Raw genomic sequence first — 23,722 nt, 5'->3', positions numbered from 1 at the left:
TGTTAACATGTTTAATGCTATGTATTTTCTTCTATTTGATCTCAAAAAGCTCCTAAAACAGTCAGTGATCCCTGTTGACCTCCCTCGGCTTTTATTACCACTAATCATTTATTTAACCCTTGTGTGGTGTTCGTATTTTTGTTACTCAGCCAGTGTTCATGGGTCTGGTGGACCCGCTAGAGCAGGGGTGCTCAATACGTCGATCGCGATCGACCAGTCGATCGCAAAGGTAGTATTGGTAGATCGCATGGCATTAAAAAAATAGATGCCAGCCTATCATCCATCCCGTCACTTGATTGATACAGGGAAGCCAGTCAGATGACAGCAGATTTTTTCTGACGCTTAGGTCGCTGCGCATGCGCAAACAGCGGCGCGAAGTGTAGTAAAACTGACAAGCTAGTCAGCGAGTTAACTCCAATTTTTAGCTCTCGGTTTTTTCTCTTAAACCTGGCCGTCAGCAGCTACTGTCCGGACTATGCATCCCTGGCTGATTCAATTCAGTGCAAGTCATCAGAGTAAACTCAGGTAATGACAAAAAATTTACATAGTTAATTGTGTTGTGAAATATTGGATATTGCGGTTATGCATGTATATACATTGTAGATATAAAGAATCCTCAATATATTTATAAATAAGTATATGTTTTGGATTTTTGTAGTGGGTAGATCATTTTGACTTGGTCATTTTATAAGTAGCTCACATGCAGAAAAAGTGTGAGCACCCCTGCGCTAGAGTTTTGGCTTTCCAAATTAACACTATCAAACAATTTTATGTTAAATTACTCAACAGATGTTTACTTCATCCCAATTACAAGACATATGAACAGCAAACATGGTTAATTTTTTCCCTTTACCTTTGTTAGATCACATTTATGAATTAATGTGCTTCTCGTTTTTCTTTTATATAAAATGTTATAAATAAATCAGTTATAATCAAGTGGAGTGAGTGGAAAGACACAACACATTTACACGTGAAAAAATAATTAATTGTTTAATTTTTCTTTTGAAAAAAACTGAACACGGGTCTCACAGACCCGAACACCATACAAGGGTTAAGCTCAGTTTTTAAAACCTTAGGATGTAACTACAGCCCAGCCCATGCAACAGTATATGAATGACTAACCTCGTATTGTGGATGGATTATCTCAGTTGTTCTCCTGGCTGAAGTTTGGTCCTTTTACAGCATCCTGCCATGCGATTACATTTGTTTCTGACCACCAAGAACACTCACGTTAACTTTTATCGAGTGGAAAAAAAGTTAGCTTGTTTATATTATGCTAACATAGCTGTGTCGCTAGCAGTCACGTAGCACATCATTATATACCAGCTAGCCCAACTTCAGTAACCCTACAAGCGTCACTGCTGTTTAGTTTTCTGTCTTCATTTATGCTGGAAGTGATAGCAGAGCTGTACGCTTTAATTTGTTTCCAAAACCCCGCAGTCAGGACATGCTATATTGTATTTAGATAGAAGCTAGCGAGCTAACTCCCTGCTAACTTCTAACTCCGTTAAATGTCATAAATTCCGTTTTCATGGATGCCTGGATGTTAAACTCAATTGTTACACCTGGTAGAGCAGAACGCTGATCATTTTATTAAAGATGAAAGACTTTAGACAGTTTTTCAACTCTCAGTAATGCCACAGTGATCGTTTGATATATGGACCTGCAGCGGAGTTTAGACCCAGACACGGCTAGTGACGTCAGACTGAACAACCGGATAGAGACAGTGTAAACAGGTCCGTACAACAAACCTGCGACATTACCCACAAACTGAAAGGTTAAGAAATACACTTTATTAACCTTGTTATTGATACAGTATTTATTACAGGTGCTCCATGCATTCTCCTGCTGTATATCATTAAGCAGGGCTGCCCGTTTGTCACCTATTCTGTTCGTAATTATTTTTATGGACAGAATTTCTGGGCGTAGCCAAGTGGCGGAAGACTTTCACTTGGGTGGTCTCAAAATCTCATCTCTGCTTTTCGTAGTTGATGTGGTTCTTTGGCTTCGTCGAGTGATGGCCTCCGGCTCGCACTGGAACAGTTCGCAGCCGAGTGTGAAGCGGTGGGAATGAGAATCAGCACCAAATCTGAGGCCATGATCCTCAACAGGTGGTGTGCCAAAAAGTGATTGTCTGCCAGAAAGTTGCTTATAAAGCTGCAGCGCCCAGATTACGCACGTTGACAGCTACTTCCGTGCGACTGATTATGAAAAAACAACAACATTTATGCATTTGTTATTAGACACAGGTATGCAGTTATGAAACTTTAACGTTTCTTGTAACCGAATTATGACGCTTGTCAGAAGTTTGCTTTCAGTGTGTAGCGCAGTCACGAATAACTACACGCATGAAATAATTAATGCCTACAGGTTTAGTATATATACTCTCGTTTATTATATTTGTTTTAGTATTTTATATTTCATATGCATTCATTTTGTTTTCTTTGTTCTTTTTAAACATACTGTAAGAAGTTTGTAAGAATAAATCATTCCCATTGCCATACACGGGAGGTAACTCTAAAGGTGGTGGAAATTACGGCGGCTGGCTCGAGTACATAATGTCAGTGGCACAGGAAGGGCGACAGTATTGAGTGACCTCAAAGTGATAGTGCAGTAATGCGCCGAAAAGGATGCCAGTTGCCGTTAAGCACCGAAGAAGAAGGGGGGAAAAACACTCGAGTTGGTATGAAGGAGCAAAAATGTCGCGATTAAGAAATATTTTTTCTTATTCTAAATTGAAAGAAAACATGTCCAAAAGAACTCAAAGACAGAGAAAACTTTCCGGAAGCTATATAGAAGGGTAAAATGGCCTGGGTTTAGGACCAAGTTCGTCTAGAGCCTCAAAACAAGAGTAATTCACTTTTTTTAAATAAAAAAAATGGCAACTTTGCTAAAGCTAAGTTTCGTCTTTGTGTTAATTATTTTTTTAATTATATTATAATTTAAAATTATTGTTTTTGATTGTCAAAAAGACTTCTGAATTATCAGTTGGTTTCTTTTTACTCAGTTCAACAAACTTCACTATTATTCATTAAAGTTCTGCATTCTACATTTATAAAATAACTTTTATCCTCAAAGTATGCAAGGTTTTATTGTTATTAATTATTATTTTGGGGGCGGGCGGGGGCTGAAAAACGCAACACTTTTGTACAAACACAAACACTGCAAGAAATCTACAGTGAGGGGAAAAAGTTTGACTGGAAGAACCTAACGCTAGAGTTGTAGAAATATCTTGGACTTCTACTATACATGGCTGTCATACGGCTACAGATATTTTGCTATGTATAACGTTAGTGTTTCTGAAAATCCTAAAAAAAACTATTTATTAACAAAATAAACTAAAAATAGACTTTATTATATGTTATAGTTTTAAAATTGGATAACAACTGACTTGAACATAATATGAAAAAATGTGTTTTCACCATGGGAACACTGGGAACATTGATTGCTTTAATAAAGTTATCTATATTTTTATTTTTGTACTTTCCATTTGTATTTAGATGGGGCGATGCATGGCAGATTCTCTGATGTTTCTCTGTTTCTACCTGTACTGATGCTAGCACGACTAAAACTAGCCAAGCAGCATTAAATATGTGAAGCAAGGCAGAAGGATATACTCATAAAATGAACAGAATCATGAGAATATAACACCACAACACTGCAAATGTAACAAAAATATGTCAGTATCAACTGGTATGTTATTTAAAATCTATATGAACACTCAACAGCTTATGCTCCGCGGCTGTTGAGTGACCCCTCATCTGGGACTCTCCTCAGCTCTTTCTGGGATAGTGGTGCGGCAGCCCCTCTTTTAGTCTTCCTTGGTCTCTTGTGTTCTGAGGGCCTCTGGATGTCTGGAGTTTTGATCTCCTCCATACCTGCTTCATGCCCTGGTGGACGGGGCTGTGGCCCCCCCACACCCTCTAACAGATCATTACATGGAACCTTTTAAATACAAGTGCGCTCATGCTCACAGGTGTACACATGGGTGCTCATACACACAAACTACACCCTTTTTGGCTCCTACCTTAAAGCACACTGTGCGCTGTCGATCTTACGTGCTGCACAGTAATGTTTAACATTTAGTATTTACTGTTATATTCCCATAGATCATCGTGATGTTGTTTATTCTATTGCTCTAGTCTTCTTCTGCTTCTTTTCTTTTTTCTTTCTCAACAGGTGATCCAGGAAAAGAAAAAGAGAAAAAAAAGGACACAAAGACAAAGGTGATGAAGCAGATTTTCATTGTCTTTTCTCTCTATCTCTTTTCTCCTTTTTCTTTCCCTCTCCTTCTGTTAACTTTCTTCTGAACTTTTCTTTTTGTTTTTCTTTCCCGTCCACGAGTCTGGCCTGATTACAATAACTTAGAATAAAAATAAGTAATAAAGATCAAATAAACTATGACAATCAAGTGGACCAGTATAGCAAAAGGCCCACTTGGGAAAGTAAATCTGTTGGGCATTTTTCTTGGCCTTCAGACAATAATTCTGATTGCTACAGTGCCAGACAGGACACACACACACACACACACACACACACAAAAAGACTATGACATTAGAGGTTTTGTGCTTTGAAGTGATTGGTTACATGTCAATGGAACAGCCTTTGAGCTTTAAGTTATCTCATGTGATGCCATCACAAGCTTTTCTTTTGATGTGTGTTGATTGGAAGTATTGCAAAATAGTTGATTATATAATTATATAATTATAAAATAATAATTGTCCAGAAATAGGCTTTTAAAGGCTTTTATTTTTTTTTAGTATATGCTGAATTAACAGTATAAGAGCCTCTCTACCAGAGTATCACTAAAATATAAAGCAAAATAAAACGTTTAAAGGAAAACATGAGGTTTAATAAATGCTTAGGGTTTCCCCCCCCAATTGAATGCTTTCTTTTAATGACATCGTTAACATTTCTCAACAAAAACACATGAAAGTATCACTGATAATTCAACAATAAAATCGCTTCATGTTGTGGCCATCACACAGTGTTTTCCAAAGTGATTCACGAGCTGAAAGTGCGCAGATTTAACGTATATAATCCTTTGTTAGGTTTATTATTTTCATTTCACACGTAAAACACATTTATAGATTCATCCACCACTCCACCACTGTTAGTTTTGGATGCGCTCGGCTCCAACCAATCAGACCAATTTATGCAGATGGCGCACTAATCCCGTAACTGCACACTACCCATAATCCTCAAACGCCGTTGCTATGGAAATGAAGATAACAACAGCTTGGTGCTACCCGTTATTCCTTTATTTACTCTAAAATAATAACCAGCGATAATACGAAAATAAACTGGCCCAGTGTTTAATTATGTAATTACAAATTGCAAATTTTATTTTTTTATTTTATTTTTTACAAATTGCAATATTTATCTACAGCGCGCCTTTAGTGACATGTCAACAGATCGTAAGCAAGGCGATTGGATGGTTTTTACTGCAATGCATCTTGGGAGTCGTAGTAAATGTATCTTTCAACTCACGGTCCTGCAGCGAATCTTTCGACTCGACACGAGGCAGATCCTAGCTAAGTAAGTTGTAATAAACTGTGGGTAATTTGCATGTTAAACTGATATTAAACTTGAAATGTTTTCACAGAGCAGTCTGTGTACCAAGAGAACTACTTCTGCAAAAGTTTATTTAATTTTTTTTGGTGATGTATTCTCATGTGTAAGACACTTGCTTGGCCACCCAGCTAATGTTAGTGCTGCTCGATTTTAGCAATGTATCTTTTCTGTAATCAATTCAGTTTTTTTTAACCCTATTCACGTAATTAACTCAATATTAACGACTTTAATCTCGTAATTGATTTTTTTTCTAAATATGGTGTAATACTGCCTCGTAATATAAGTTTTTTCTTTGGTCATAAATTATTTTTGTAATCATTTCACCAAAACAGACCTGAAATAATCCCTACATGTTCCATTTTCATTTGCAGAAATGACAAAGCCAAAAACCAAACCATGCCCTTCCTGTCAGGCTCCAAACACCTGCAACAGGAAGACATGCAGTGGATGTCTGGGCAGCCTGAACGTAAAGGAGGGATTGAAAAAAAACAAGAACAGTTTAAAAACAGTAACTGGGCTGCCTCTGTTAAAAACAACAGAAATGCGAGCAGGGTGGTTAATTCAGCCCAGTTGTCAGTAAGTTTAAAAGTTCTGATCTAATAAGTGGTTGGTCTGCTAGACAATTCTTTATTAATCACAGTTGTCAATGTTTTCTTGTATATCATGAAGTAAGAAACTAACAAGGCATGTATATACGCATAAAATATTAATTTATAAAAGAGCATAAATAAAAAAGTTATTCACATCAGAATAGCATCATCACACTAAAGACATCAAACTAGAAAAAACTTGTTAAAAACTATGAGGAGACGACAGGAACAGTCAAGCTAGGTCGCTTAATCCAGAGATGGAATCACTTCATCCTCTACCAGCTCTTCCAGGAGACACAGGAGCAGGAGGATCCACGGGCCTACAGGACGACCAGGAGTAGGTAAAACACATCGTTGTTGACCTGCATTCTTACTGGACACTGTCCCAGTCTTATCATTATGTTTGTTTATAAATGCAGAGTTTTCCTTCTGGTTTCTGAAACTGTGATTTGTGTTTGTGTTGCAGTTCTCTGGGCTCCCCTGGCGACTCTGTCATTAGAGAGCTGTTTTGTTCTGAAGTTGAGAACCGCAGCCCGTGTCTCTGTGGCATAGAAACAGTCTACTCCTCCCTCATGTTGCTGTTCAACATGCATTACCCTGACTCTCAAGGTGAGTCTGAGAGCACTGAGAGCATGGATATCTGTGACTGTGAATTACTCTGTCTTTGAAACTTGAACTATTAATGATTACATAATGGTTTGAATGAATTTAGTTTTTGAATGAGCAGAGGGAAATATCTGCTTGATTTGATGTATACACTGATATTCATTGTACTTTGACACTTCAGGAGAAAGAATAAAGGAGCACGACTTTGCTGAGATCCTGAAGAAAAGCATCTGCCTGCAGCAGAGATCTCACACATGGTGTGGAAACTGTGACAAGTATCAGCCCACAGTGAGTTACAGCTTTCATTCACTCATAATGACAATTCATTTATGGTTGATTGTTACCTGTTGTGCAGGGTAATCATTTCTTTGTGTTACACTGTAGGTGCAGACACGCAACATTCGACGTCTCCCAGATGTTTTGGTGATAAACTGTGAGGTGAACAGCAGCAAAGAGGCCGAATTCTGGAAGGTTCAGGCCGAGGTAAGCCACTGATTCACTGTGTTTAAATACAGTTAAAAGAAAGTAATGATTTATCTGTTCATTATTTACATGATTGCCCATGTTTCTGTTTTTATAGTACACCTTCAACAAATCCATGCAGAAGACAGATCAGGATCAGCGTCACGTGTGGATCCCCGCCACTCTCAAGATGTCCCTCAGCAAAAGTCAGAGACTGGAGATCAGCAGCTGGCCTGAGGGCGAGGAGGTGAGGACTTTAGATTTTCAGCTGATCTTTGCACTTGAAGAAATAACTGAGTAACTTTTCATTACTGAGTTAAAATTTCACTTCAAAATTAAATCCATATTTCCAGGAGCAATATTTTTAAAACATTATTACACTAATCTGAAGCATTGTAGATATTGAACTATAGGTTGGTTTTAGTGTTTTTGTTTCTGTAACACATGAATTTCTCAACTTTTGTGAAATGAAAAAGTTTATCTTACAATTATTTGCACTTTCTGTTACTAGTTAAGTGCTGCTGAACAGGCGGAGGGAGCTTCTCTGTATGACTTGGTGGTCACGGTGCCGCACATCCTGGACGCTGGCGCGGGTGGTAATATGGTCGCACACATCAAAGTGGGTGAGACCTACCATCAAAGAAAAGAGGTGAGTGACGCTTAGATAAGAAAATTTGACATCTGCTGACTACAAAAAGTTTCATTTTTAACATTCAAAATGATTTTATTATTTCAGGGAGTCTCTCGCCAGCAGTGGTACCTCTTCAATGACTTCCTCATTGAGCCGATTGAGCAGGTAAGGATCCTAGATAAGATTCCTGCTTGTTTATTCATGCTAACTTTAATGTGTGCAGTCATTTAAAAATGTTTCTCCTTTTGTTTGCAGACTGAGGCTGCACAGTTTGATGTGAGCTGGAAAGTGCCAGCCATCCTGTGTTACGCCAAGAGAAACTACCACACCAAATACGACCTCCGCAGTGAGTGTCAGCACAATCAGTCTGAAGTCAAATCCGACTTATATCGGACTGAGAAGCAGAGCAAGACAGACGCCACTTTCATCCCACTCACAGTCAGTGAGATGCCGCAGGCTGGTGACCTGGTGGGGCTGGACGCTGAGTTTGTAAAGCTCAGTGAGGTAAGTCTGGCTATGATACCATCATTAATTATAATATAGGATCAAAAACAATTTTAAATATTCCTAGTACATATTTTCAGTAGTTCAGCTAATCTGACTCAAGTATTTAAAACAAATTTGACCCCTGAATGTGTGCGTTTGCAGGAGGAAGCAGTGCTGCATAGCGACGGCACCAAATCGACCATCACGCCCAGTCAGATGTCTGTGGCCAGGATCACCTGTGTGAGGGGTCAGGGGCCCAACGAGGGGGTCCCCTTCATCGATGACTACATCTCCACTCAGGAGCAGGTGAGAAGCTGCAGAGAGAAAAGACCACGATGACCTGAAAGAATGAATATATAATGTTTCAAGGATCCACCCGCTAACTTGTCAATTTGTTCTTCCAGGTGGTCGACTATTTGACAAAATACTCTGGAATCGAACCTGGAGACCTGGATGCCACAGTATCCTCTAAGCACGTGACCACGCTGAAGTCGACCTACCTGAAGCTACGCTTCCTCATCGATGCAGGAGTTCGCTTCGTCGGCCACGGCCTGCAGAATGACTTTCGTGTCATTAATTTAGTGGTACGTTATTTCATCTGTTATATATTTCAAATTAGTTCATATAGTTTAGAGATGTTTTTTTATAGATGTGCTTTGATTTTAATGTTTTTTATTTTCTGTTTCTTAAGGTTCCCAAAGATCAAGTTATCGACACGAAATTCCTTGCTTGGTATTTTCTTGGTAAGTTAGTAGAAATAAAAAAAACAAAAATCTAATCCAAATATGAGTCTGTAATCGAATTAAATCACATTATTACAGTGAGAGGGATTAGGATTTAAATATGTAAACTGGATAATCCGCTCATATTACTGTCAGTATTAAGTTAAGTATTCAGTATTAAGTCAGTATAGTTCATGATGTTTTAGTTGTCATCAAACTCATCTTGGAATTAAATCTGAACAACAAAGTATTTAGAGGCTTTTTTGAGTTCATGCACTAAAGCGTACGTGTTAATTCCTCATATCCACACTGTAATCTGAAGCTGAACACTTTCATTTTAATCATTCCTGACCTTTTTTTTCATGTCCACAGGCCTCAACATCCAGGGAGAAACCCACGACAGCATGGAGGACTCATGCACGGCCCTGAAGCTTTACAGGAAGTACCTGGAGCTGTATCAGGAAGGAGGGAATCATTACGTGACGAAGGTGCTCTACGAAGTCTACGACAAAGGCTTCCAGCTGAACTGGAAAGTCCCTGATTCGGACATGAGATAGTCCGTCTGAGTGGACTGAATGCACTCTCCTTCCATCCACGGGTGCTGCTGTGCTTCCCTCTGTGATGGGACTGTGAGCAACACCATGACCTGAAGATGCTCGGGCTGCTTATTTTGTATCATATTTTATAGTTATTTGCTTTGAGTCAGTGACTCAGTTGTTTTTATCATATCTAAATGTAAGCTTTTTATATCAGAGAGGTTTACAGGGGGGAAAGTGATCATTCAGAATATGAATTTGAACCTTTTTTTTTTCTTTAAAAGAAAAAAACAAAATTGTTGCATGTAAATGAAGTCATCCTGAGCACTGTGTTACAATCCAATATTGTCAGTGTTTTGTTTAGGCGTGACTGTTATGTGTTTCCTGCTTTACTTTGAAGGTCTGTCTTATCTCAGTGTGTTCAGTTTACGCTTCCTTGTCTCGTCAGTTCTGATTTGCCCCAGCTGTGTTTCCCTCCTGTTGTCCATTCCCTGATAGCTCCCTCTATGTATTTAAGCCCTATATTTCAGTTTGTCATTGTTGCTGTTGTGGGCAGCACGGTGGCACGGTGGTTAGCACTGTTGCCGCACAGCAAGAAGGTCCTGAGTTCAATTACACCATCAGGCCGGGTCTTTCTGTGTGGAGTTTGCATGTTTTCCCTGTGTCTGCGTGGGTTCCCTCCGGGTACTCCGGTTTCCTCCCACCGTCCAAAGACTTGCAGTTTGTGGGGATAGGTTAATCGGATAATCCAAATTGCCACTAGGTGTGAATGTGAGTATGAATGGTTGTCTGTCCTTGTGTGTTAGCCCTGCGACAGACTGGCGACCTGTCCAGGGTGTACCCTGCCTCTCGCCCTATGACAGCTGGGATTGGCTCCAGCACCCCCCGCGACCCTGAAAAGGATAAGCGGTAGCGAATGGATGGATGGATTGTTGTGATCTCCCCCTGTGTTGTAAATAGTTTGTTGTATATAGATGTAAATAGTTGTCGATACTTTGTCTTACTTGGTAGCTGTAGGGGTGAGAAGCCATTTTTCTTTGGGAACCTTTTCTCCTGTTTTTGGTTAGGGAGGCAGGTAAGACACCTGTAATTTTCGTTTGGGGTTTTCTGTGAAGGTAAGCCAGCTGCATTTCATTTCTAGAGTTTTTGTTTGTTGTTTTGGCCATGCTCACCCTGACGCCTGCTACCTTTTGGGACTTGATAAATTGACAGGCTGTTGTGAAATCCGTGGTAGCTGTTTTTTGTTGGTTCGTCTTCCTTGAGAGCAGGGAGTGTGGGGGCATTTCTCCTTATTTTTATTTTTCTTCTGTTGCACGCCAGTTTTCCCTGGGCTGGGGTGTAACAACTGTAAAATGTTTGTTGTTTGATACCAGGAAGTGGAGAATGTGCATGAATCCATGCAAATCTTGATTAAAACAGATTCCAACCACAATGAATTTAGTTTGTTTGTTTCACCAGCTTCTGTGAAATCTGTTGCACTGTTCATTTTACAGCTGGATTTTTATTTTTATTTTTTTAGGTTTCTCAGAATTCAGATCGATTTTTAATTTTTCAAAAGCTGTTATTTCTCTTCTATAAATGACACATGTAACATTTTTGGGGGAAAAAAATGTCCTCAATATTTCACCTCGAGCTCTTTAAAAAGCCCTAACTGGTAAGGACTGTGCTTCAAGTGCAGCATTTACAGCCACCACCTTTGAAAAGTAGTAACTATACTTTAATAGATGTGTTTAATTTAACCCTGTCAAGGCAGGCGTTGCAGATTTGCAACAAGTAAAAGCTAAACAACCTGATTACCCCACATACATATTTTATGAGGGTTTTTTTTCCCCTCAGAAGTACCACTGGAGGTATTCTTTTGTACATTAGCAACAAAAACTTAATTTGAGCCTGAGAGGGTTAATAAATCTTTAAGTCACATTTGAACGATTTTTTTGATATAATGGTGCCCTCTGCTGGATGATCTGCATACTCTTACCGTTTCCACACAGTTGTTTTTAAAGGTTTATGTCATTATTTTCATTGTTTTTTTTTTTTGGCTTGTTTTGTTTTGGGAACCATAAAATTTTTCGAGCTCCTTGTCTGGTCTTACAACAACTCTACAAGTAAAACCAAACATACAGTTAGTAATGATCCAGGAGATATGTTAAAAAGATTTCCACGAAAGAATTTGTAAATCTACACAGTATAGTAATCCTGTTCAGCTGGATATGAGGAGGTCAGGGATGAATGTGTTGTGTAGTCTCAATAATGTTAAAGCAATAGTGTGATCACAAAACTGATAACTGGGAGGCTTAAAAACGAGCTCTCAGAAATATTGTAACATCGAGTAAGTAAATGCATGTATTTGGAAACATATACTTCTAAAAATACTTTTATTGCACCATGTTCATTCACTCATGAGCTGCTGTAACATGAATCAAATGGCTGAATTTCCAACTCAGCATGCAGTCAAGTTCTATAGTCTTGCTAATGACCTACTAGGTGTGTTACGCGTCGGGAGTGAGAACGGGTTGTGCAACAGGGACACATGGAAAAGTTGCAGGACGGCGGCCCTCGAGGACTGGAGTTTGAGACCCCTGCCGTATGGTGTTCATGCAGTTATCTACCCCACAGTGACAGCATGTCTGACTGCCTGTTCAGCATATGTAAAAATATATGATGAGTTTAAGCATGTGATGACAAACATGGTGTTTGTCATCACATGTCACATACATCTGGATGATCATTTGGAATAAACAAGAAACTAAAAACTTGTTGCTTCATCTTTTACCGTTATTATCATTATTATTATTATTGATCTTATTTTACATTTTTCATTGTTAGGCATTAGGTTTATTTTTTTTTCCTTCCAACTTCTTTTCCTCTTCCATGTTACTGTGTCAGCTTGTCAGCATCTATTTGGGGTTGGGAGCGGAACAGAAAGTAAGGAAATCCAAAGTGCCATTTAAACCAGGAGAGGTTCTTTTTCAGAAGAAGGGATTAATTCAAAAGAAATGAATTTACACAGGTGTTGTCGAGTTTGGCGGGCCACTCAAGCGGCCCTACTACGCACAAAAGAGAACAACAAACGCATCGCAGATCGGCACCGGACCCGTTCCCTGTGCAACTGTGACTGAGCAAGAAGAGTGGTGGAGAAAAGAGGAGCTGTTTGTGTGTGGAAACCCCCTCCCCTGGACTCTGGCCCCTTTCACTCCTGGACCCTGGAACCCTGGCCCTTTCCCCCAAACACCTTTGTATATATATTGCACTGTGGCAGATCACTGTAAATAAATTCACTCTTGTTCGAAAGGAGTTTGTGGTCTGCGCTTGAGTCTGTCCCTCTACTCCTCTTCAGTTCGCCTCAACATAAGCTCATCATATTCTATGATTTACTCTCAGGTGTTTGACGAGGTTAATGGTGCTGTCACAACACCTTACTGTCTTGCCACATGTATCGCAAACCGCGTCTTAGCTGTTTGTGGAGGTAAAATACATCCACACATGACTCCGTTTATGCTCAGCCATTGCTGTGAGTGTGCATGCCAGAGGCTGCTACACATTTATCCAGCCGTATTTCACAAATGACTAAGGCGTAAGAGGAAGTAGTTCCTTCCAATTTAGATGATCCAAATGATATAGTTTATTTCCACTGTTCCTGTTAATGAAACACTACAAATTTACCCCAAAGTACTAAAATATCGATATTTTAATATGAGAATCGATTCTAGAACATAAATTACTGGTATCGGAAGAATCGATATTTCAATATCGATCCGCACACCACTATTAGGAACTTCGTCTGTGTGTCATTCCAATTCAGGTTTTTATTATTTTATTTTATTTTATTTATTTATTTATTTATTTATTTGTTTGTTTTAGGAATTTGGATTTTAGGATACTTCAAACAAATCTGCCAGATTAACAGGGTGTGTGAAGCTGGAGTTTGACACAAGATTGGTATTTTTAAAAGATTTAAATCACCAAATTCTGAATAAAAGTTTAACAAATTCAGGACATAATTAGTAATAGAAAGTAATAGAAAGCTAGTTGTATACATTATTAATCAGGATCAAAATTAAGGCATGTCAAAGCTATCCAAAAACATACCACATTAAATGCACAAAAGGCGCACAGAAAGCATACTTAGTTAATCTTTGAGTAGCCAGTAAAGATTATGAAGGTGCTAATTAGAATAACAGTTATCTGTTCTGCAAAGAAAAAAATAAATATGGGTAAAATTAACATGAGTATGAGAAATTTCAGCATTAAGATCTACCTAATGTGCAACAGTTCCCTGACATCTGTTTCATCTTTACAACACATGGCTACTTCACAAAATGCACAAAATAAAAGATTACCAGAAATTATTGAATTACAAATGAATGAAATTGTTACAGCTCAATTAACAGTTTTCATGTGGATCTTTGTGGGACTGTGTGCCATGATACATACTGACACAGAATGAAACGGCAAGATTTTGAGTAGATGTCCCCAACACAAAAACGTTTTTTTTAAACAAAGGTAGTTTGTATTTCTGTGTATATTGCGAGTACAATGTTTTACTTATGTTTACATCAGACATCAAATCTACTCACTCTTTAGAATATAAGAACACTTAACTCTTTTCTTTAAAAACATCTATAGATTGATAAAAATCTATTAGTATAACTACAAATCTATGCTCTGTGCTGTGTTGATAATCATGCATGCAAATCAAAATCAAAGATGAAAACGATGACATAATTTTTTTTAAAGTTTGATTACAATTCCAAAATTTATTATGCCATTCAAAAATATTTTGGTGATCACACATATTTTTCTTTATTTGTTTTCCTTAAAAACCAAGCCAAATTCTTCTGGGATTAAATATTATATAAGCTATTAATAAAAACACAACAGATTAACTCACTGATACTATGGAAAAAAGGAACAAAGAAAAGCCTGACTTCTTGTTGGTTATCTGAATAACCACAGATTTCTGCATTCATTATGTGTTGCTAGCTGAATGTAAATCACTGGATGCACTGGATGTCATGTTGTAGCCATCTAAAAAAAACAGAGCAGTATAGTTAATCTGTGGCAAAAAATAATACACAGTAGACACTGAAGTAAGAAGTAAAATAATTGTATGAATAAATAAAATTAAAAAAATTAATTTGTGTTAATGTGCAACCCATCCAATTGTTTTCTGTGTTGGACTGCCTGATTAAGGTACAAGCACACCTAACAACACACAGCTTTTCCTGCATCTTTATGTTAATTTTTTAATTGTTATTTACCTCTTCCACGTCTCCAGTTCCTTAAAAATCGAAGTCCACTTGACGATGAGTTTCCAGCACTTGTGCTCTAAAATACAATACAAAAAACAAATCATGCAATATTTGAAAAAACAAAACAAAACAAAAAACAAGTTGGCTGAGATCCAAAAATAAGGAAAGAAAAAAGGAACACGAAAACTGTTCTTACCCCTGTCCCACTTCTGGACGGTCGTGCATATGATGATATTGCTGACCGCACCTGGTAAGTGAAATCTCAAATGTTACACTACAATGGAAGTTGCACAAGTTAGCTGTAAAAGTAAATTAATTCATGATGCCCAGCCAAACACTAAAAGGAATCTTTTTGTAAGTCTATGGTGATGTTTATCTTGCTTTTTTGTGTGCTTGTGTGGGATACGAACACATACATATAACTGTTATTTATTGAAGTGTGGGCCCACCTGCTGTTTGCTACTTTCACCATCAAGTCTGAATTAGTCATTTATATGGATTTACAGAGAAACCATGAAATGGCACTAAAAGGCAGAAGTTTGACTTGACAAGAGGATTTTAGTGTAGTATTATTACAATTCATATTCCTTTGTCAGTAAAGGTTTGTAGACATTAAGCACTTTGTTGGTTAAACCAAATTATATCATTTAACATTAATTTAAAGTAATTCAACAATAAGCACTTATTCATTAACTTGACTTAAAATTGAGCTGTACATACCTTACCATCCAGCAGTGTTCCAAACACCAAAATAAAGAAGCCCTTTTTTAAAAGACAGAGTAATGTCCGTTATCAAGGATTCAGTGATTAAAGATTCTGCTATTATGGTATAAAAAGGTAAAAAGTTTATTTGTACCTGTAGCGAATTGAAGAGTGCGAATGCAATATTGATTCCTATGTCTCTTGGATGCACCAGAAGTCCAGCTCCCAAACCCCAAGTTATTCCAAAAAATGGTGTAAGCACAGCCAAGCTCTTGACAATAACCAGTAAAACGCTCTTTTCACCTGCTTGTGCAGCAGTTGTTCCAACCCTTCTCCTTATAATTTTGTACAAAACCACAACCAGGATAATGAGATTTATCAGCACTATTGAAAGTGCAGGAATCACAAACGCCAGTAGAGCTTTGGACTCATCCCAGTTGAGCCAGCAGATTACATTTTCTCTGATATATTTGTTGTCTGGTGCAGTTGCAGCTATAGTTACTGTTGCTATGATTAGAGGAGCTCCGTAGCCTAGAGAAAATCCAATGGCCAGCATAGATGCTTTAGACAAACCCCCACCAAAGACATTAGTTGTACGGTAGAGCAGCAACAAAGCTGAGGCAAACATCCAGAAGAACAGAGCTAGGTAGAACAAATGGATAAAAAAGGTAGTTGCAGTGCATGCTGAGTGGTTTTTATGATTTGCATCTGAAATGGCTGCTCCAATTATAAACCAAATATCTGCAATCAGGAGGGACACAGCAATGTTAACTATGGAAACATGACGCAGGTAAGAGGTTTCATTCGTTCTTATTTTTCTCCATATGAGGCCTTCAATGATGAGACATATGACCAAGGAACCCATGGAAATGCCAACTCCGATGTAGGTTATATAGTCCAAAATTGGGCTAATTGGACTGTTTGGTGACATCAGGATAGAGAATGAGGTCAGGTGGTTGCAGTTGCAGGTGACAGTTCCAGTTTCATTTGTATTTACCACTTCACAGCCCTCATCGTCCCATCCTCCGAGACCATTAAGGAGACTGAAGTTCCAGAAGACACATTTTGGATCTCTCAGTGTATCATTTAAAATATCAAATGTCAAAGAGATATTATTGATTTGGCCACTGGACTGAACAAGTACAACCCTGCCACCGATGACCTTAATCGATGAATTGTCTATTTCTCTTGCAGGGAGTACATTATTGAGCGAGGCAAATGTTATCACTGTGATTAACTTATTTTTACCCTCATTCTGTGGTATTTCTATCACCACTGAAGAATTAAAATCACCAATGATAGGGTTTGTGTATATAGTTCTGTTCAAGATGATAAAAGGCGTGTCAATACCAGAATTATTGAAACTGGCAAGGTGTTTTGTTATTATTTCAAGAGACTGCAATAATGATGAACTAACACCGTCAGGGTTAGAGATGTTATACGAGATACTTTCATTGTTTTTGTTCAGAAAGTTCCATGAGTCCCTTGCCTGATCTGTGGTGAGAACACCTGCAGTTATCAGGATATCCTACAGTAAAAAAAAAAGTATTAGATTGAATAAACAAATACAAAATTTAAAAAAAGCATGTATTATTTAGAATACTCAAACTTCAGTAAACTAGCATGTACCTTCATTGAGTTTTCATTGATTGCGATATTGAATAATTCTGTTCTGTTGGCTACATTTCTGAGGATTTGAACAACAGCATCAATATTTTTAGGTGAGTTAACCACTTGCTCAGAATTCCCATTAGTAACATTGCTGAGCTGTTGCAAAAATGCTGGCAGTGTAGTGGCAGTCAAGACCTGCAAGAGTTGAAGAGAAAAAGTATTTAGTTTCACAATTTAACTCAATGTTTAAGTTAGAATGACAAATTTGGGCTTCCTATTTACTAATTCCTATCTCAAAGGTTTTTGTTTGTAGAAATCCTCACAGAATCTGGCTTACGTTTACTACAGTCTTTTAACCTTAATCTGCCTGCAGTTATAAACCGAACAGTGAATACCGTGTAGTGATGCGCGAATCATGAACGAATCGTTCAATACTCGAGAATCACTTTACTGACTCATGAATCATGATTCACAAGTCCAACTGACTCACTGACTCATCCCTGTTGCTGTTAGCAGCAATGTATCTAGCTTATAATTAAAATTGTGGAGAAAAACACAACATCCAGTATCGTAACAAAAAAACTTCTGCTCTGAACTGGAAGAAAAAACCCTGAGTAGAAGCTCACATCAAGAAAATAGCTCCTCGGTTCACAGTAGCATCGCTCTGCCTAAGCGAATCACTTAGGACTCGCTCACCCCCTCCCTCCTGGCTCACAGCTTCTTCTTCTTCTTGGTTGGCAACCAATGTTAAGGCGCATTACCGCCCCCTGGCTCACAGCTCAGTGGACATTTAGATGAGAAAATATATATTTAACACATTTAAGGAAAATACTAATAAAATAAAATAAAATAAATGTTTATTAAGCAACTTTGATAGGAAATTGCTTAATTTTAGAAATGTTTTTGCTCTTTTTTGCTCTATAAAATTGTTGTTTTCTTTTAGAATCATTCATCTTAGCAGTAGGATTTACATGAAAAGGGAAACAAATTAAGTTTGATTGAAAATGTACATTTTTTGCACTCTCTGGTCAACTGACACAGTGAATCAAATGACTAAAAAACCGATTCACTTTGGTAAGTGACTCATTAAAACTCGATTCAGTAAAAAGAATCGAATTTACCATCGCTAATACCGTGTTTCATTTGTGCTTTCCATGTCTTCTGATCACAAATTGTAAATAGTGCTGTAGTGGCAAAACAAAGAAACACTACTTACTTACTTTGTGGTTATTTATTGAAAAAGTGTTTTTTTGTGCATACTTTATAAACTTAAACTACCTGCTTACTTTGTGGTTATTTATTTGACAAGTTTTATTTTTATTAAATGGGTGACAAGTTTATTTTGTATTAACAGTTTGTCTGTCATCACAAATTGTATTAACAGTTTGTCTGTCATCACAAATGGTATAAAACTGTAAAACATGTATTGCACAAAGTTAAAGGGCTTGATAAGCATTGACTCATTGCAGCTTACTTTAATTTCTGTTGTGCGGGGTTTTTTGGTGCAGTGGTTATCCTTTTTTATCTTTTTTTTTCTTTTTAACTTTCTGAGGTTTGTACTATGAAGCAGAACTTTGTCTTATCCGGGTAACTTTGGGGTGAACCAGGGTTTTCTGTAGTGATGGGATTTCCGGCTCCTTTTAGAGAACCGGCTCTTTCAGCTCCCAAAACTCGAAAAGCACATACAAACTCCAAAGCACGTACAATTTAGGGGCATCTATTTGTACTTGTGGACAATATAAATTGGTTACTTTAAATTAGGGAATATTACATTTCCTACATTTTGTATTTGTATTTTACTTATTCTCAGACTATTAAACAACATCAAGGTTCCAGCTGAAAGAATAATAACTAAAACTGCGTTATGCAAATTTAAACATTTATTTAACTCTTTTTTTTCACCATTGGCACAGCACCTGCCCCAGCTCTGATGCTTTCGGAAGGAAGAGAAGACAAGCTTTATGGTGATATTTTAAGTATCATGTTAGCACAACGCATTCAGAAGGTACTGTTGTCTGAACACAGACAGAAAAATCAGCTTCTACTAGATACTAGTTAACATGTGCAGTTCACATCACTGTAATGCTTTAACCATTTTGGGCTAGAGAGAGAATTCAAATGTTCCTTGAAAGAGGAGAATTATATCTCTAATTTTATAGCTGAAACTTAGTTAACTTAGTAGTTGTGATGTTTGACGTTAGGGCAATTGAATCCAAATAATGGAAAGAATCCCTGTATATATTTAACTTACTTTGTAGTACATAGAGCCCTGGAACTTGAAACTAACACTAGAAAACTAAAGTCAACTAAAACTCAAGTATGTTCACCAAGAAATAAAAACACCACTTAATCCTAAGACCATGATCGTTTTGCTGTCTAACAGGATACCATCCATTTGGAAACTGGTTGAAGGAGCTGTAATAATTTGAGAGGTGGATTCATCTTCCATTATAGCCCAGAATAGAATCAACAGGATTGTGTTGAGAACCATTTATATTTTACATTACATTACATGGTCATTTCCATCATCAGCAAAATTGAAATGTAGAGTAGAAAAAATTAGTCATTTAAGAGCCTATCTTACCATTTGATATAATCTAGTTTTGAAATTTATAGTCACAGTTGTCAAGTAAAACACATAGCAAATTAACTTTAATTAAAAGAGTAACTTAAAGAGAGGTTTGTGTAATATTTTTGTGGCTTCACTTAGGTGAACTTTCTAAACTCTTTAAAATATGTAATATTGTGATTTATCTCTAAGGTACATTTTCCACAATACAAAGAACTAAAAAGAACATGGCAGTTTATATAAGTCACCTCAGATTGGTCAAGCAGCTCCTTAATGGGTTGCAGTATGCAGGTGTCTCGTATTTCAGTATATGTTATGATGTTGCACAATGCACTCTTTTCTCCTTCCTCATTGTTTGCACAGGGTATTCTGGCTCTGGAACCACTAACTGCCTTTCCAAATTCTTTATCATCACACATTTGAGGATCTAATAAAACAAAAACAAAAAAAAGACCTTATTAAATGTAGATAATTTTTAACCTGAATTTAATAAATTGCTTTATAATGTGTTAATACTCACTTCCTTTGTAAAATCTGAGTGTTATTGTTTCGTTGAATTCAGGATAGGTAGTTGATTGACAGGTAATTGTATCCTGCTCTTTGTCTGTACAGCTATCAGTTTTATATTGATAGGAAATGCTTTTTTTACCTTTGGATAAATCGCAGAAACAACAAAGTCAATATGAATAGCAATACAAGCTAAACATTCAGATCTGATGTAATATTAATCAGACTAGTTTTTAAAAAGTTTTGTCTCATATTAGTAAATAACGTAAGTATTGCAAGATGAGCAGAGAAATTATTTCCCAATAGCTGATTTGCATTTTGTTGATTCTTTGTTTCAGATTTACCGCTAATATTCACGTTTGTGAAATTAATATTGTAGTCATTGTTGACAGTGCAGCTTAGTGGCACATTTTGACCACTACAATTCAAAAATTTTTGAATTGGGTCCACTCTGATCAAGGGTTTCTCTTTGAGTGTGAAGGTTCCATTGGATCGTTGGCGATAAAATGATTCATCCTTTTCCCGTATGAGCCTGCATTCATAATTTCCTGGAATGAAAGTAAATTATTATATACATAAATAAAATAGTGTTGCCAAACAAAAATAATAATATATGGGTTGACAGTGTCACTTATTTCTGTATTATACAGTTGTAATATGGCTGGTTCTCCTATGCAGATTCAGTGTTTCCTACAAAAAAGCAATAATGTAGCTGATAACGAGTTTTTGCTCCATTTTGTTTCAAGAATACCATTCTCTGTCTAGCAACATTTTATTTTACTGTTATATTATTAAGAGCTCAGCAACCACTTATTTCCAAATTTAAATAGGATTTCTAATATGAATTAGTTGACATCTGTGTTCACAAATACCAAATTACTGGCACTTGTAATTTGGTATTTCTTTCTCTTGAGAAAGGCTTGTGCAACAGCAATGGTTTAACTATTTAAATCAAATGATTTCAGTCCTTCTGCACTAATATTGATTGCTCCATTGCAGTAACAACGTTTTCCTTAACCCTCTGGGGTTGCAGCAACCCAGCGACTCCATTTCAACTTGGGTCAGAAGTGCGGACTTCAAACTATATACCAGATTTTAAATTGTGTCGATAGGCCACGTAAAAGAGTTATGATAAAAGATACATGTGATGTTTTTTTCTGAACCAAACAAGTTTTACCCTTAAGCCAATCAGAATGTTGTAATTGCACTTGCTGAATCACTAAAAAATGCTGAGACTGCACTCGCATTTTAAATGTATATGATTTGTGAATTTCCCCATGGAATGCAGTTGTTTGCTTCTTACCACTGTCAGCACGAATGAACTGTGACACAGATAAGACTGAGTGACTGTTGTTTTTTGAAATGGTATGTACTTCATCTGCAACTATGACATTGCCATCACGTCTCCACTCTGCTCTCCAGTCAGTACGAAAGAGACCGAATGGTGGATGGCCACATGTTACAATGACTTTATCCTCCCAAAATCCACTACCTTCAATTTTAAAATCCAGAAAACGTGGCTCTATAAAAATGAACATAAATATAAAAAAATGATTAAACAATCATCTGATCTCATGTGTTTTTTGATATGACATTAAACATATATGTAAAATTGAATAAAATCACAAATGTAGACAAGTGCTTACCATCTGATATCATAGAGTAGATTTTTGCTAGCTGGTCAAAAATTCCATTGTTTAGTGTTTGGATGACTGTAGTAGCAGCAGTGACATTATATTCAGCGATGGTGCTTCCACTCCTATAATATGGAAAAGGATTGGAAACGCTAACATTTCTGGCATGTAATGTACATTTTCACTCTCACACCTACAGATAAGTCAATGATAGTTGAGTCATAGTTTTATATTTTCAGTCTACTAGCACTTGGAATCCAATCCCCTAAATAGCTTTGCACTATACTTAACTTAAAAAGAATTCTCCAAAAACCTCACATTTTTCTTCAATTTACGAGTTAGTAGTTTACCATTTGGTAAAATCAAGTTATTATTATTATTATTATTATTATTATTATTATTATTATTATTATTATTATGACCACAACATATTACTCAAATGACTGGAGAACTGGGCAGGTCTTTCAGGAACTGTACTAAACTGGTTCAAAACATACTTAGAAAACAGGAAATACTTTGTATCAATAGGTAACTTCACATCTGAGCAGACAAGTATCACATGTGGAGTTCCCCAAGGTTCCATCTTGGGACCCCTTCTGTTTAACATTTACATGCTCCCACTGGCACAGATTATAAAGAACAACAAAATAAACTACCACAGCTATGCAGATGACACACAAATATATATCACAATGTCGCCAGGAGACCGAGGCCCTGTACAGGCTCTTGGTAAATGCATTGAGGAAATTAATGACTGGTTGTGCCACAATTTTCTCCAGCTAAACAAAAACAAAACTGAGGTAATAGTCTTTGGCGCCAAAGAAAAACGATTACAGGTCACCAGAGAACTTCAATCTATACATCTAAAAACCACAAACCAGGCGAGAAATTTGGGTGTAGTTATGGATGCAGACCTAAACTTAGAAAAACACATTAAGACAATAACAAAATCAGCTTACTATCACCTCAAGAATATTTCAAGGATAAAAGATCTGATGTCTCAACAGGACCTGGAAAAACTAGTCCATGCATTCATCTTTAGTAGGCTTGATTACTGTAACAGCATCTTTACAGGTCTACCTAAAAAATCCGTCAGACAGCTCATTCAGAACTCTGCTGCTCGAGTCCTCACTAAGACCAAAAAAGTGGACCACATCAGTCCAGCTCTGAGGTCTTTACACTGGCTGCCTGTCCGTGAGAGGATAGACTTTAAAGTTCTGATGCTGGTCTATAAAGCTCTGAATGGTTTAGGACCAAAATACATCAGTGACCTCCTGACCCAGTATGAACCTTCCAGATCCCTCAGGTCATCTGGATCTGGTCTTTTATCAGTTCCCAGAGTCAGAACCAGACACGGAGAAGCTGCATTCAGCTTTTATTCTCCTTATATCTGGAACAAACTCCCAGAAAGCCTCAGATCAGCTGAAACACTCAGTTTATTTAAATCCAGGTTGAAGACTCACCTATTCTCAGCTGCATTTTAATAAAGCACCAAATCCACACTTTGATTGATTGATTGATTGATTGAATCTTTATTTTGAACATGTTGAAAAAGTATAAAAAAAATAGAATTAAAAGAGACAAATGAACAAAGCAAACAAAAGGAAAACGAGCAACCACAACTCCAAATAACGTCCATGTTCAAAAAGGAGCAGGAAGAAGCATAAGCTTATTTAATCCCACCCCTTTTCCACTATCTAGTATCAATAGACTACAGAAATACCTCCTTGCAATTACATTATATGTTATGTGTAATTTTTATTTTTTATTTTTTAAATATATACACATATATGTTTCTATCTATCCATACATACGTATATACACACATACGCACATATAC

General features: G+C 37.2%; 2 protein-coding genes across 2 annotated transcripts in view; one reads left to right on the top strand and one right to left on the bottom strand.

The window, feature by feature from the left end:
• Positions 1-5,850: 5,850 nt before the first annotated feature.
• LOC146551043 (PAN2-PAN3 deadenylation complex catalytic subunit PAN2-like) lies at positions 5,851-9,727 on the top strand. Its single transcript, XM_085259716.1, has 12 exons — positions 5,851-6,501; positions 6,631-6,773; positions 6,952-7,058; positions 7,155-7,253; positions 7,351-7,479; positions 7,744-7,881; positions 7,969-8,028; positions 8,119-8,367; positions 8,512-8,655; positions 8,754-8,933; positions 9,041-9,092; positions 9,444-9,727. The coding sequence occupies exons 1-12, from the start codon at positions 6,422-6,424 to the stop codon at positions 9,626-9,628; spliced, it is 1,566 nt and encodes a 521-aa protein (XP_085115842.1). The 5' UTR covers positions 5,851-6,421; the 3' UTR covers positions 9,629-9,727.
• Positions 9,728-12,942: 3,215 nt separating this feature from the next.
• Positions 12,943-23,722, bottom strand: part of LOC146551042 (uncharacterized) — a 30,658-nt gene continuing 19,878 nt past the window's right edge. The window contains exons 15-25 of the mRNA XM_085259934.1: positions 21,895-22,007; positions 21,552-21,770; positions 20,593-20,796; positions 20,262-20,390; positions 19,990-20,168; positions 17,191-17,367; positions 15,716-17,089; positions 15,580-15,621; positions 15,056-15,106; positions 14,869-14,935; positions 12,943-14,635 (exon numbers count right to left, since the gene is read on the bottom strand). Of these exons, the coding sequence (XP_085116060.1) occupies positions 14,577-14,635; positions 14,869-14,935; positions 15,056-15,106; positions 15,580-15,621; positions 15,716-17,089; positions 17,191-17,367; positions 19,990-20,168; positions 20,262-20,390; positions 20,593-20,796; positions 21,552-21,770; positions 21,895-22,007 (2,614 nt within the window). The 3' untranslated portion in view covers positions 12,943-14,576. The remainder of the gene's footprint in view (positions 14,636-14,868; positions 14,936-15,055; positions 15,107-15,579; positions 15,622-15,715; positions 17,090-17,190; positions 17,368-19,989; positions 20,169-20,261; positions 20,391-20,592; positions 20,797-21,551; positions 21,771-21,894; positions 22,008-23,722) is intronic.

The sequence above is a fragment of the Mchenga conophoros genome, linkage group LG20 (genome assembly GCF_057382185.1).
Source record: "Mchenga conophoros isolate Kocher_MC1m ecotype Shallow Benthic linkage group LG20, M_conophoros_male_GT1.1, whole genome shotgun sequence".
Lineage (NCBI taxonomy): Eukaryota > Metazoa > Chordata > Actinopteri > Cichliformes > Cichlidae > Mchenga > Mchenga conophoros.
Note: the sequence above shows the minus strand (reverse complement) of the source record. Positions and strands in the feature narration are given on the sequence as shown.

Coding starts and splice junctions, on each gene's coding strand:
- LOC146551043 (XM_085259716.1), top strand. CDS start 6,422: ATGGAATCACTTCATCCTCTACCAGCTCTTCCAGGAGACACAGGAGCA. Junction 7,254..7,350: donor TCTGGAAGGTTCAGGCCGAG/GTAAGCCACTGA, acceptor CTGTTTTTATAG/TACACCTTCAACAAATCCAT. Junction 9,093..9,443: donor CCTTGCTTGGTATTTTCTTG/GTAAGTTAGTAG, acceptor TCATGTCCACAG/GCCTCAACATCCAGGGAGAA.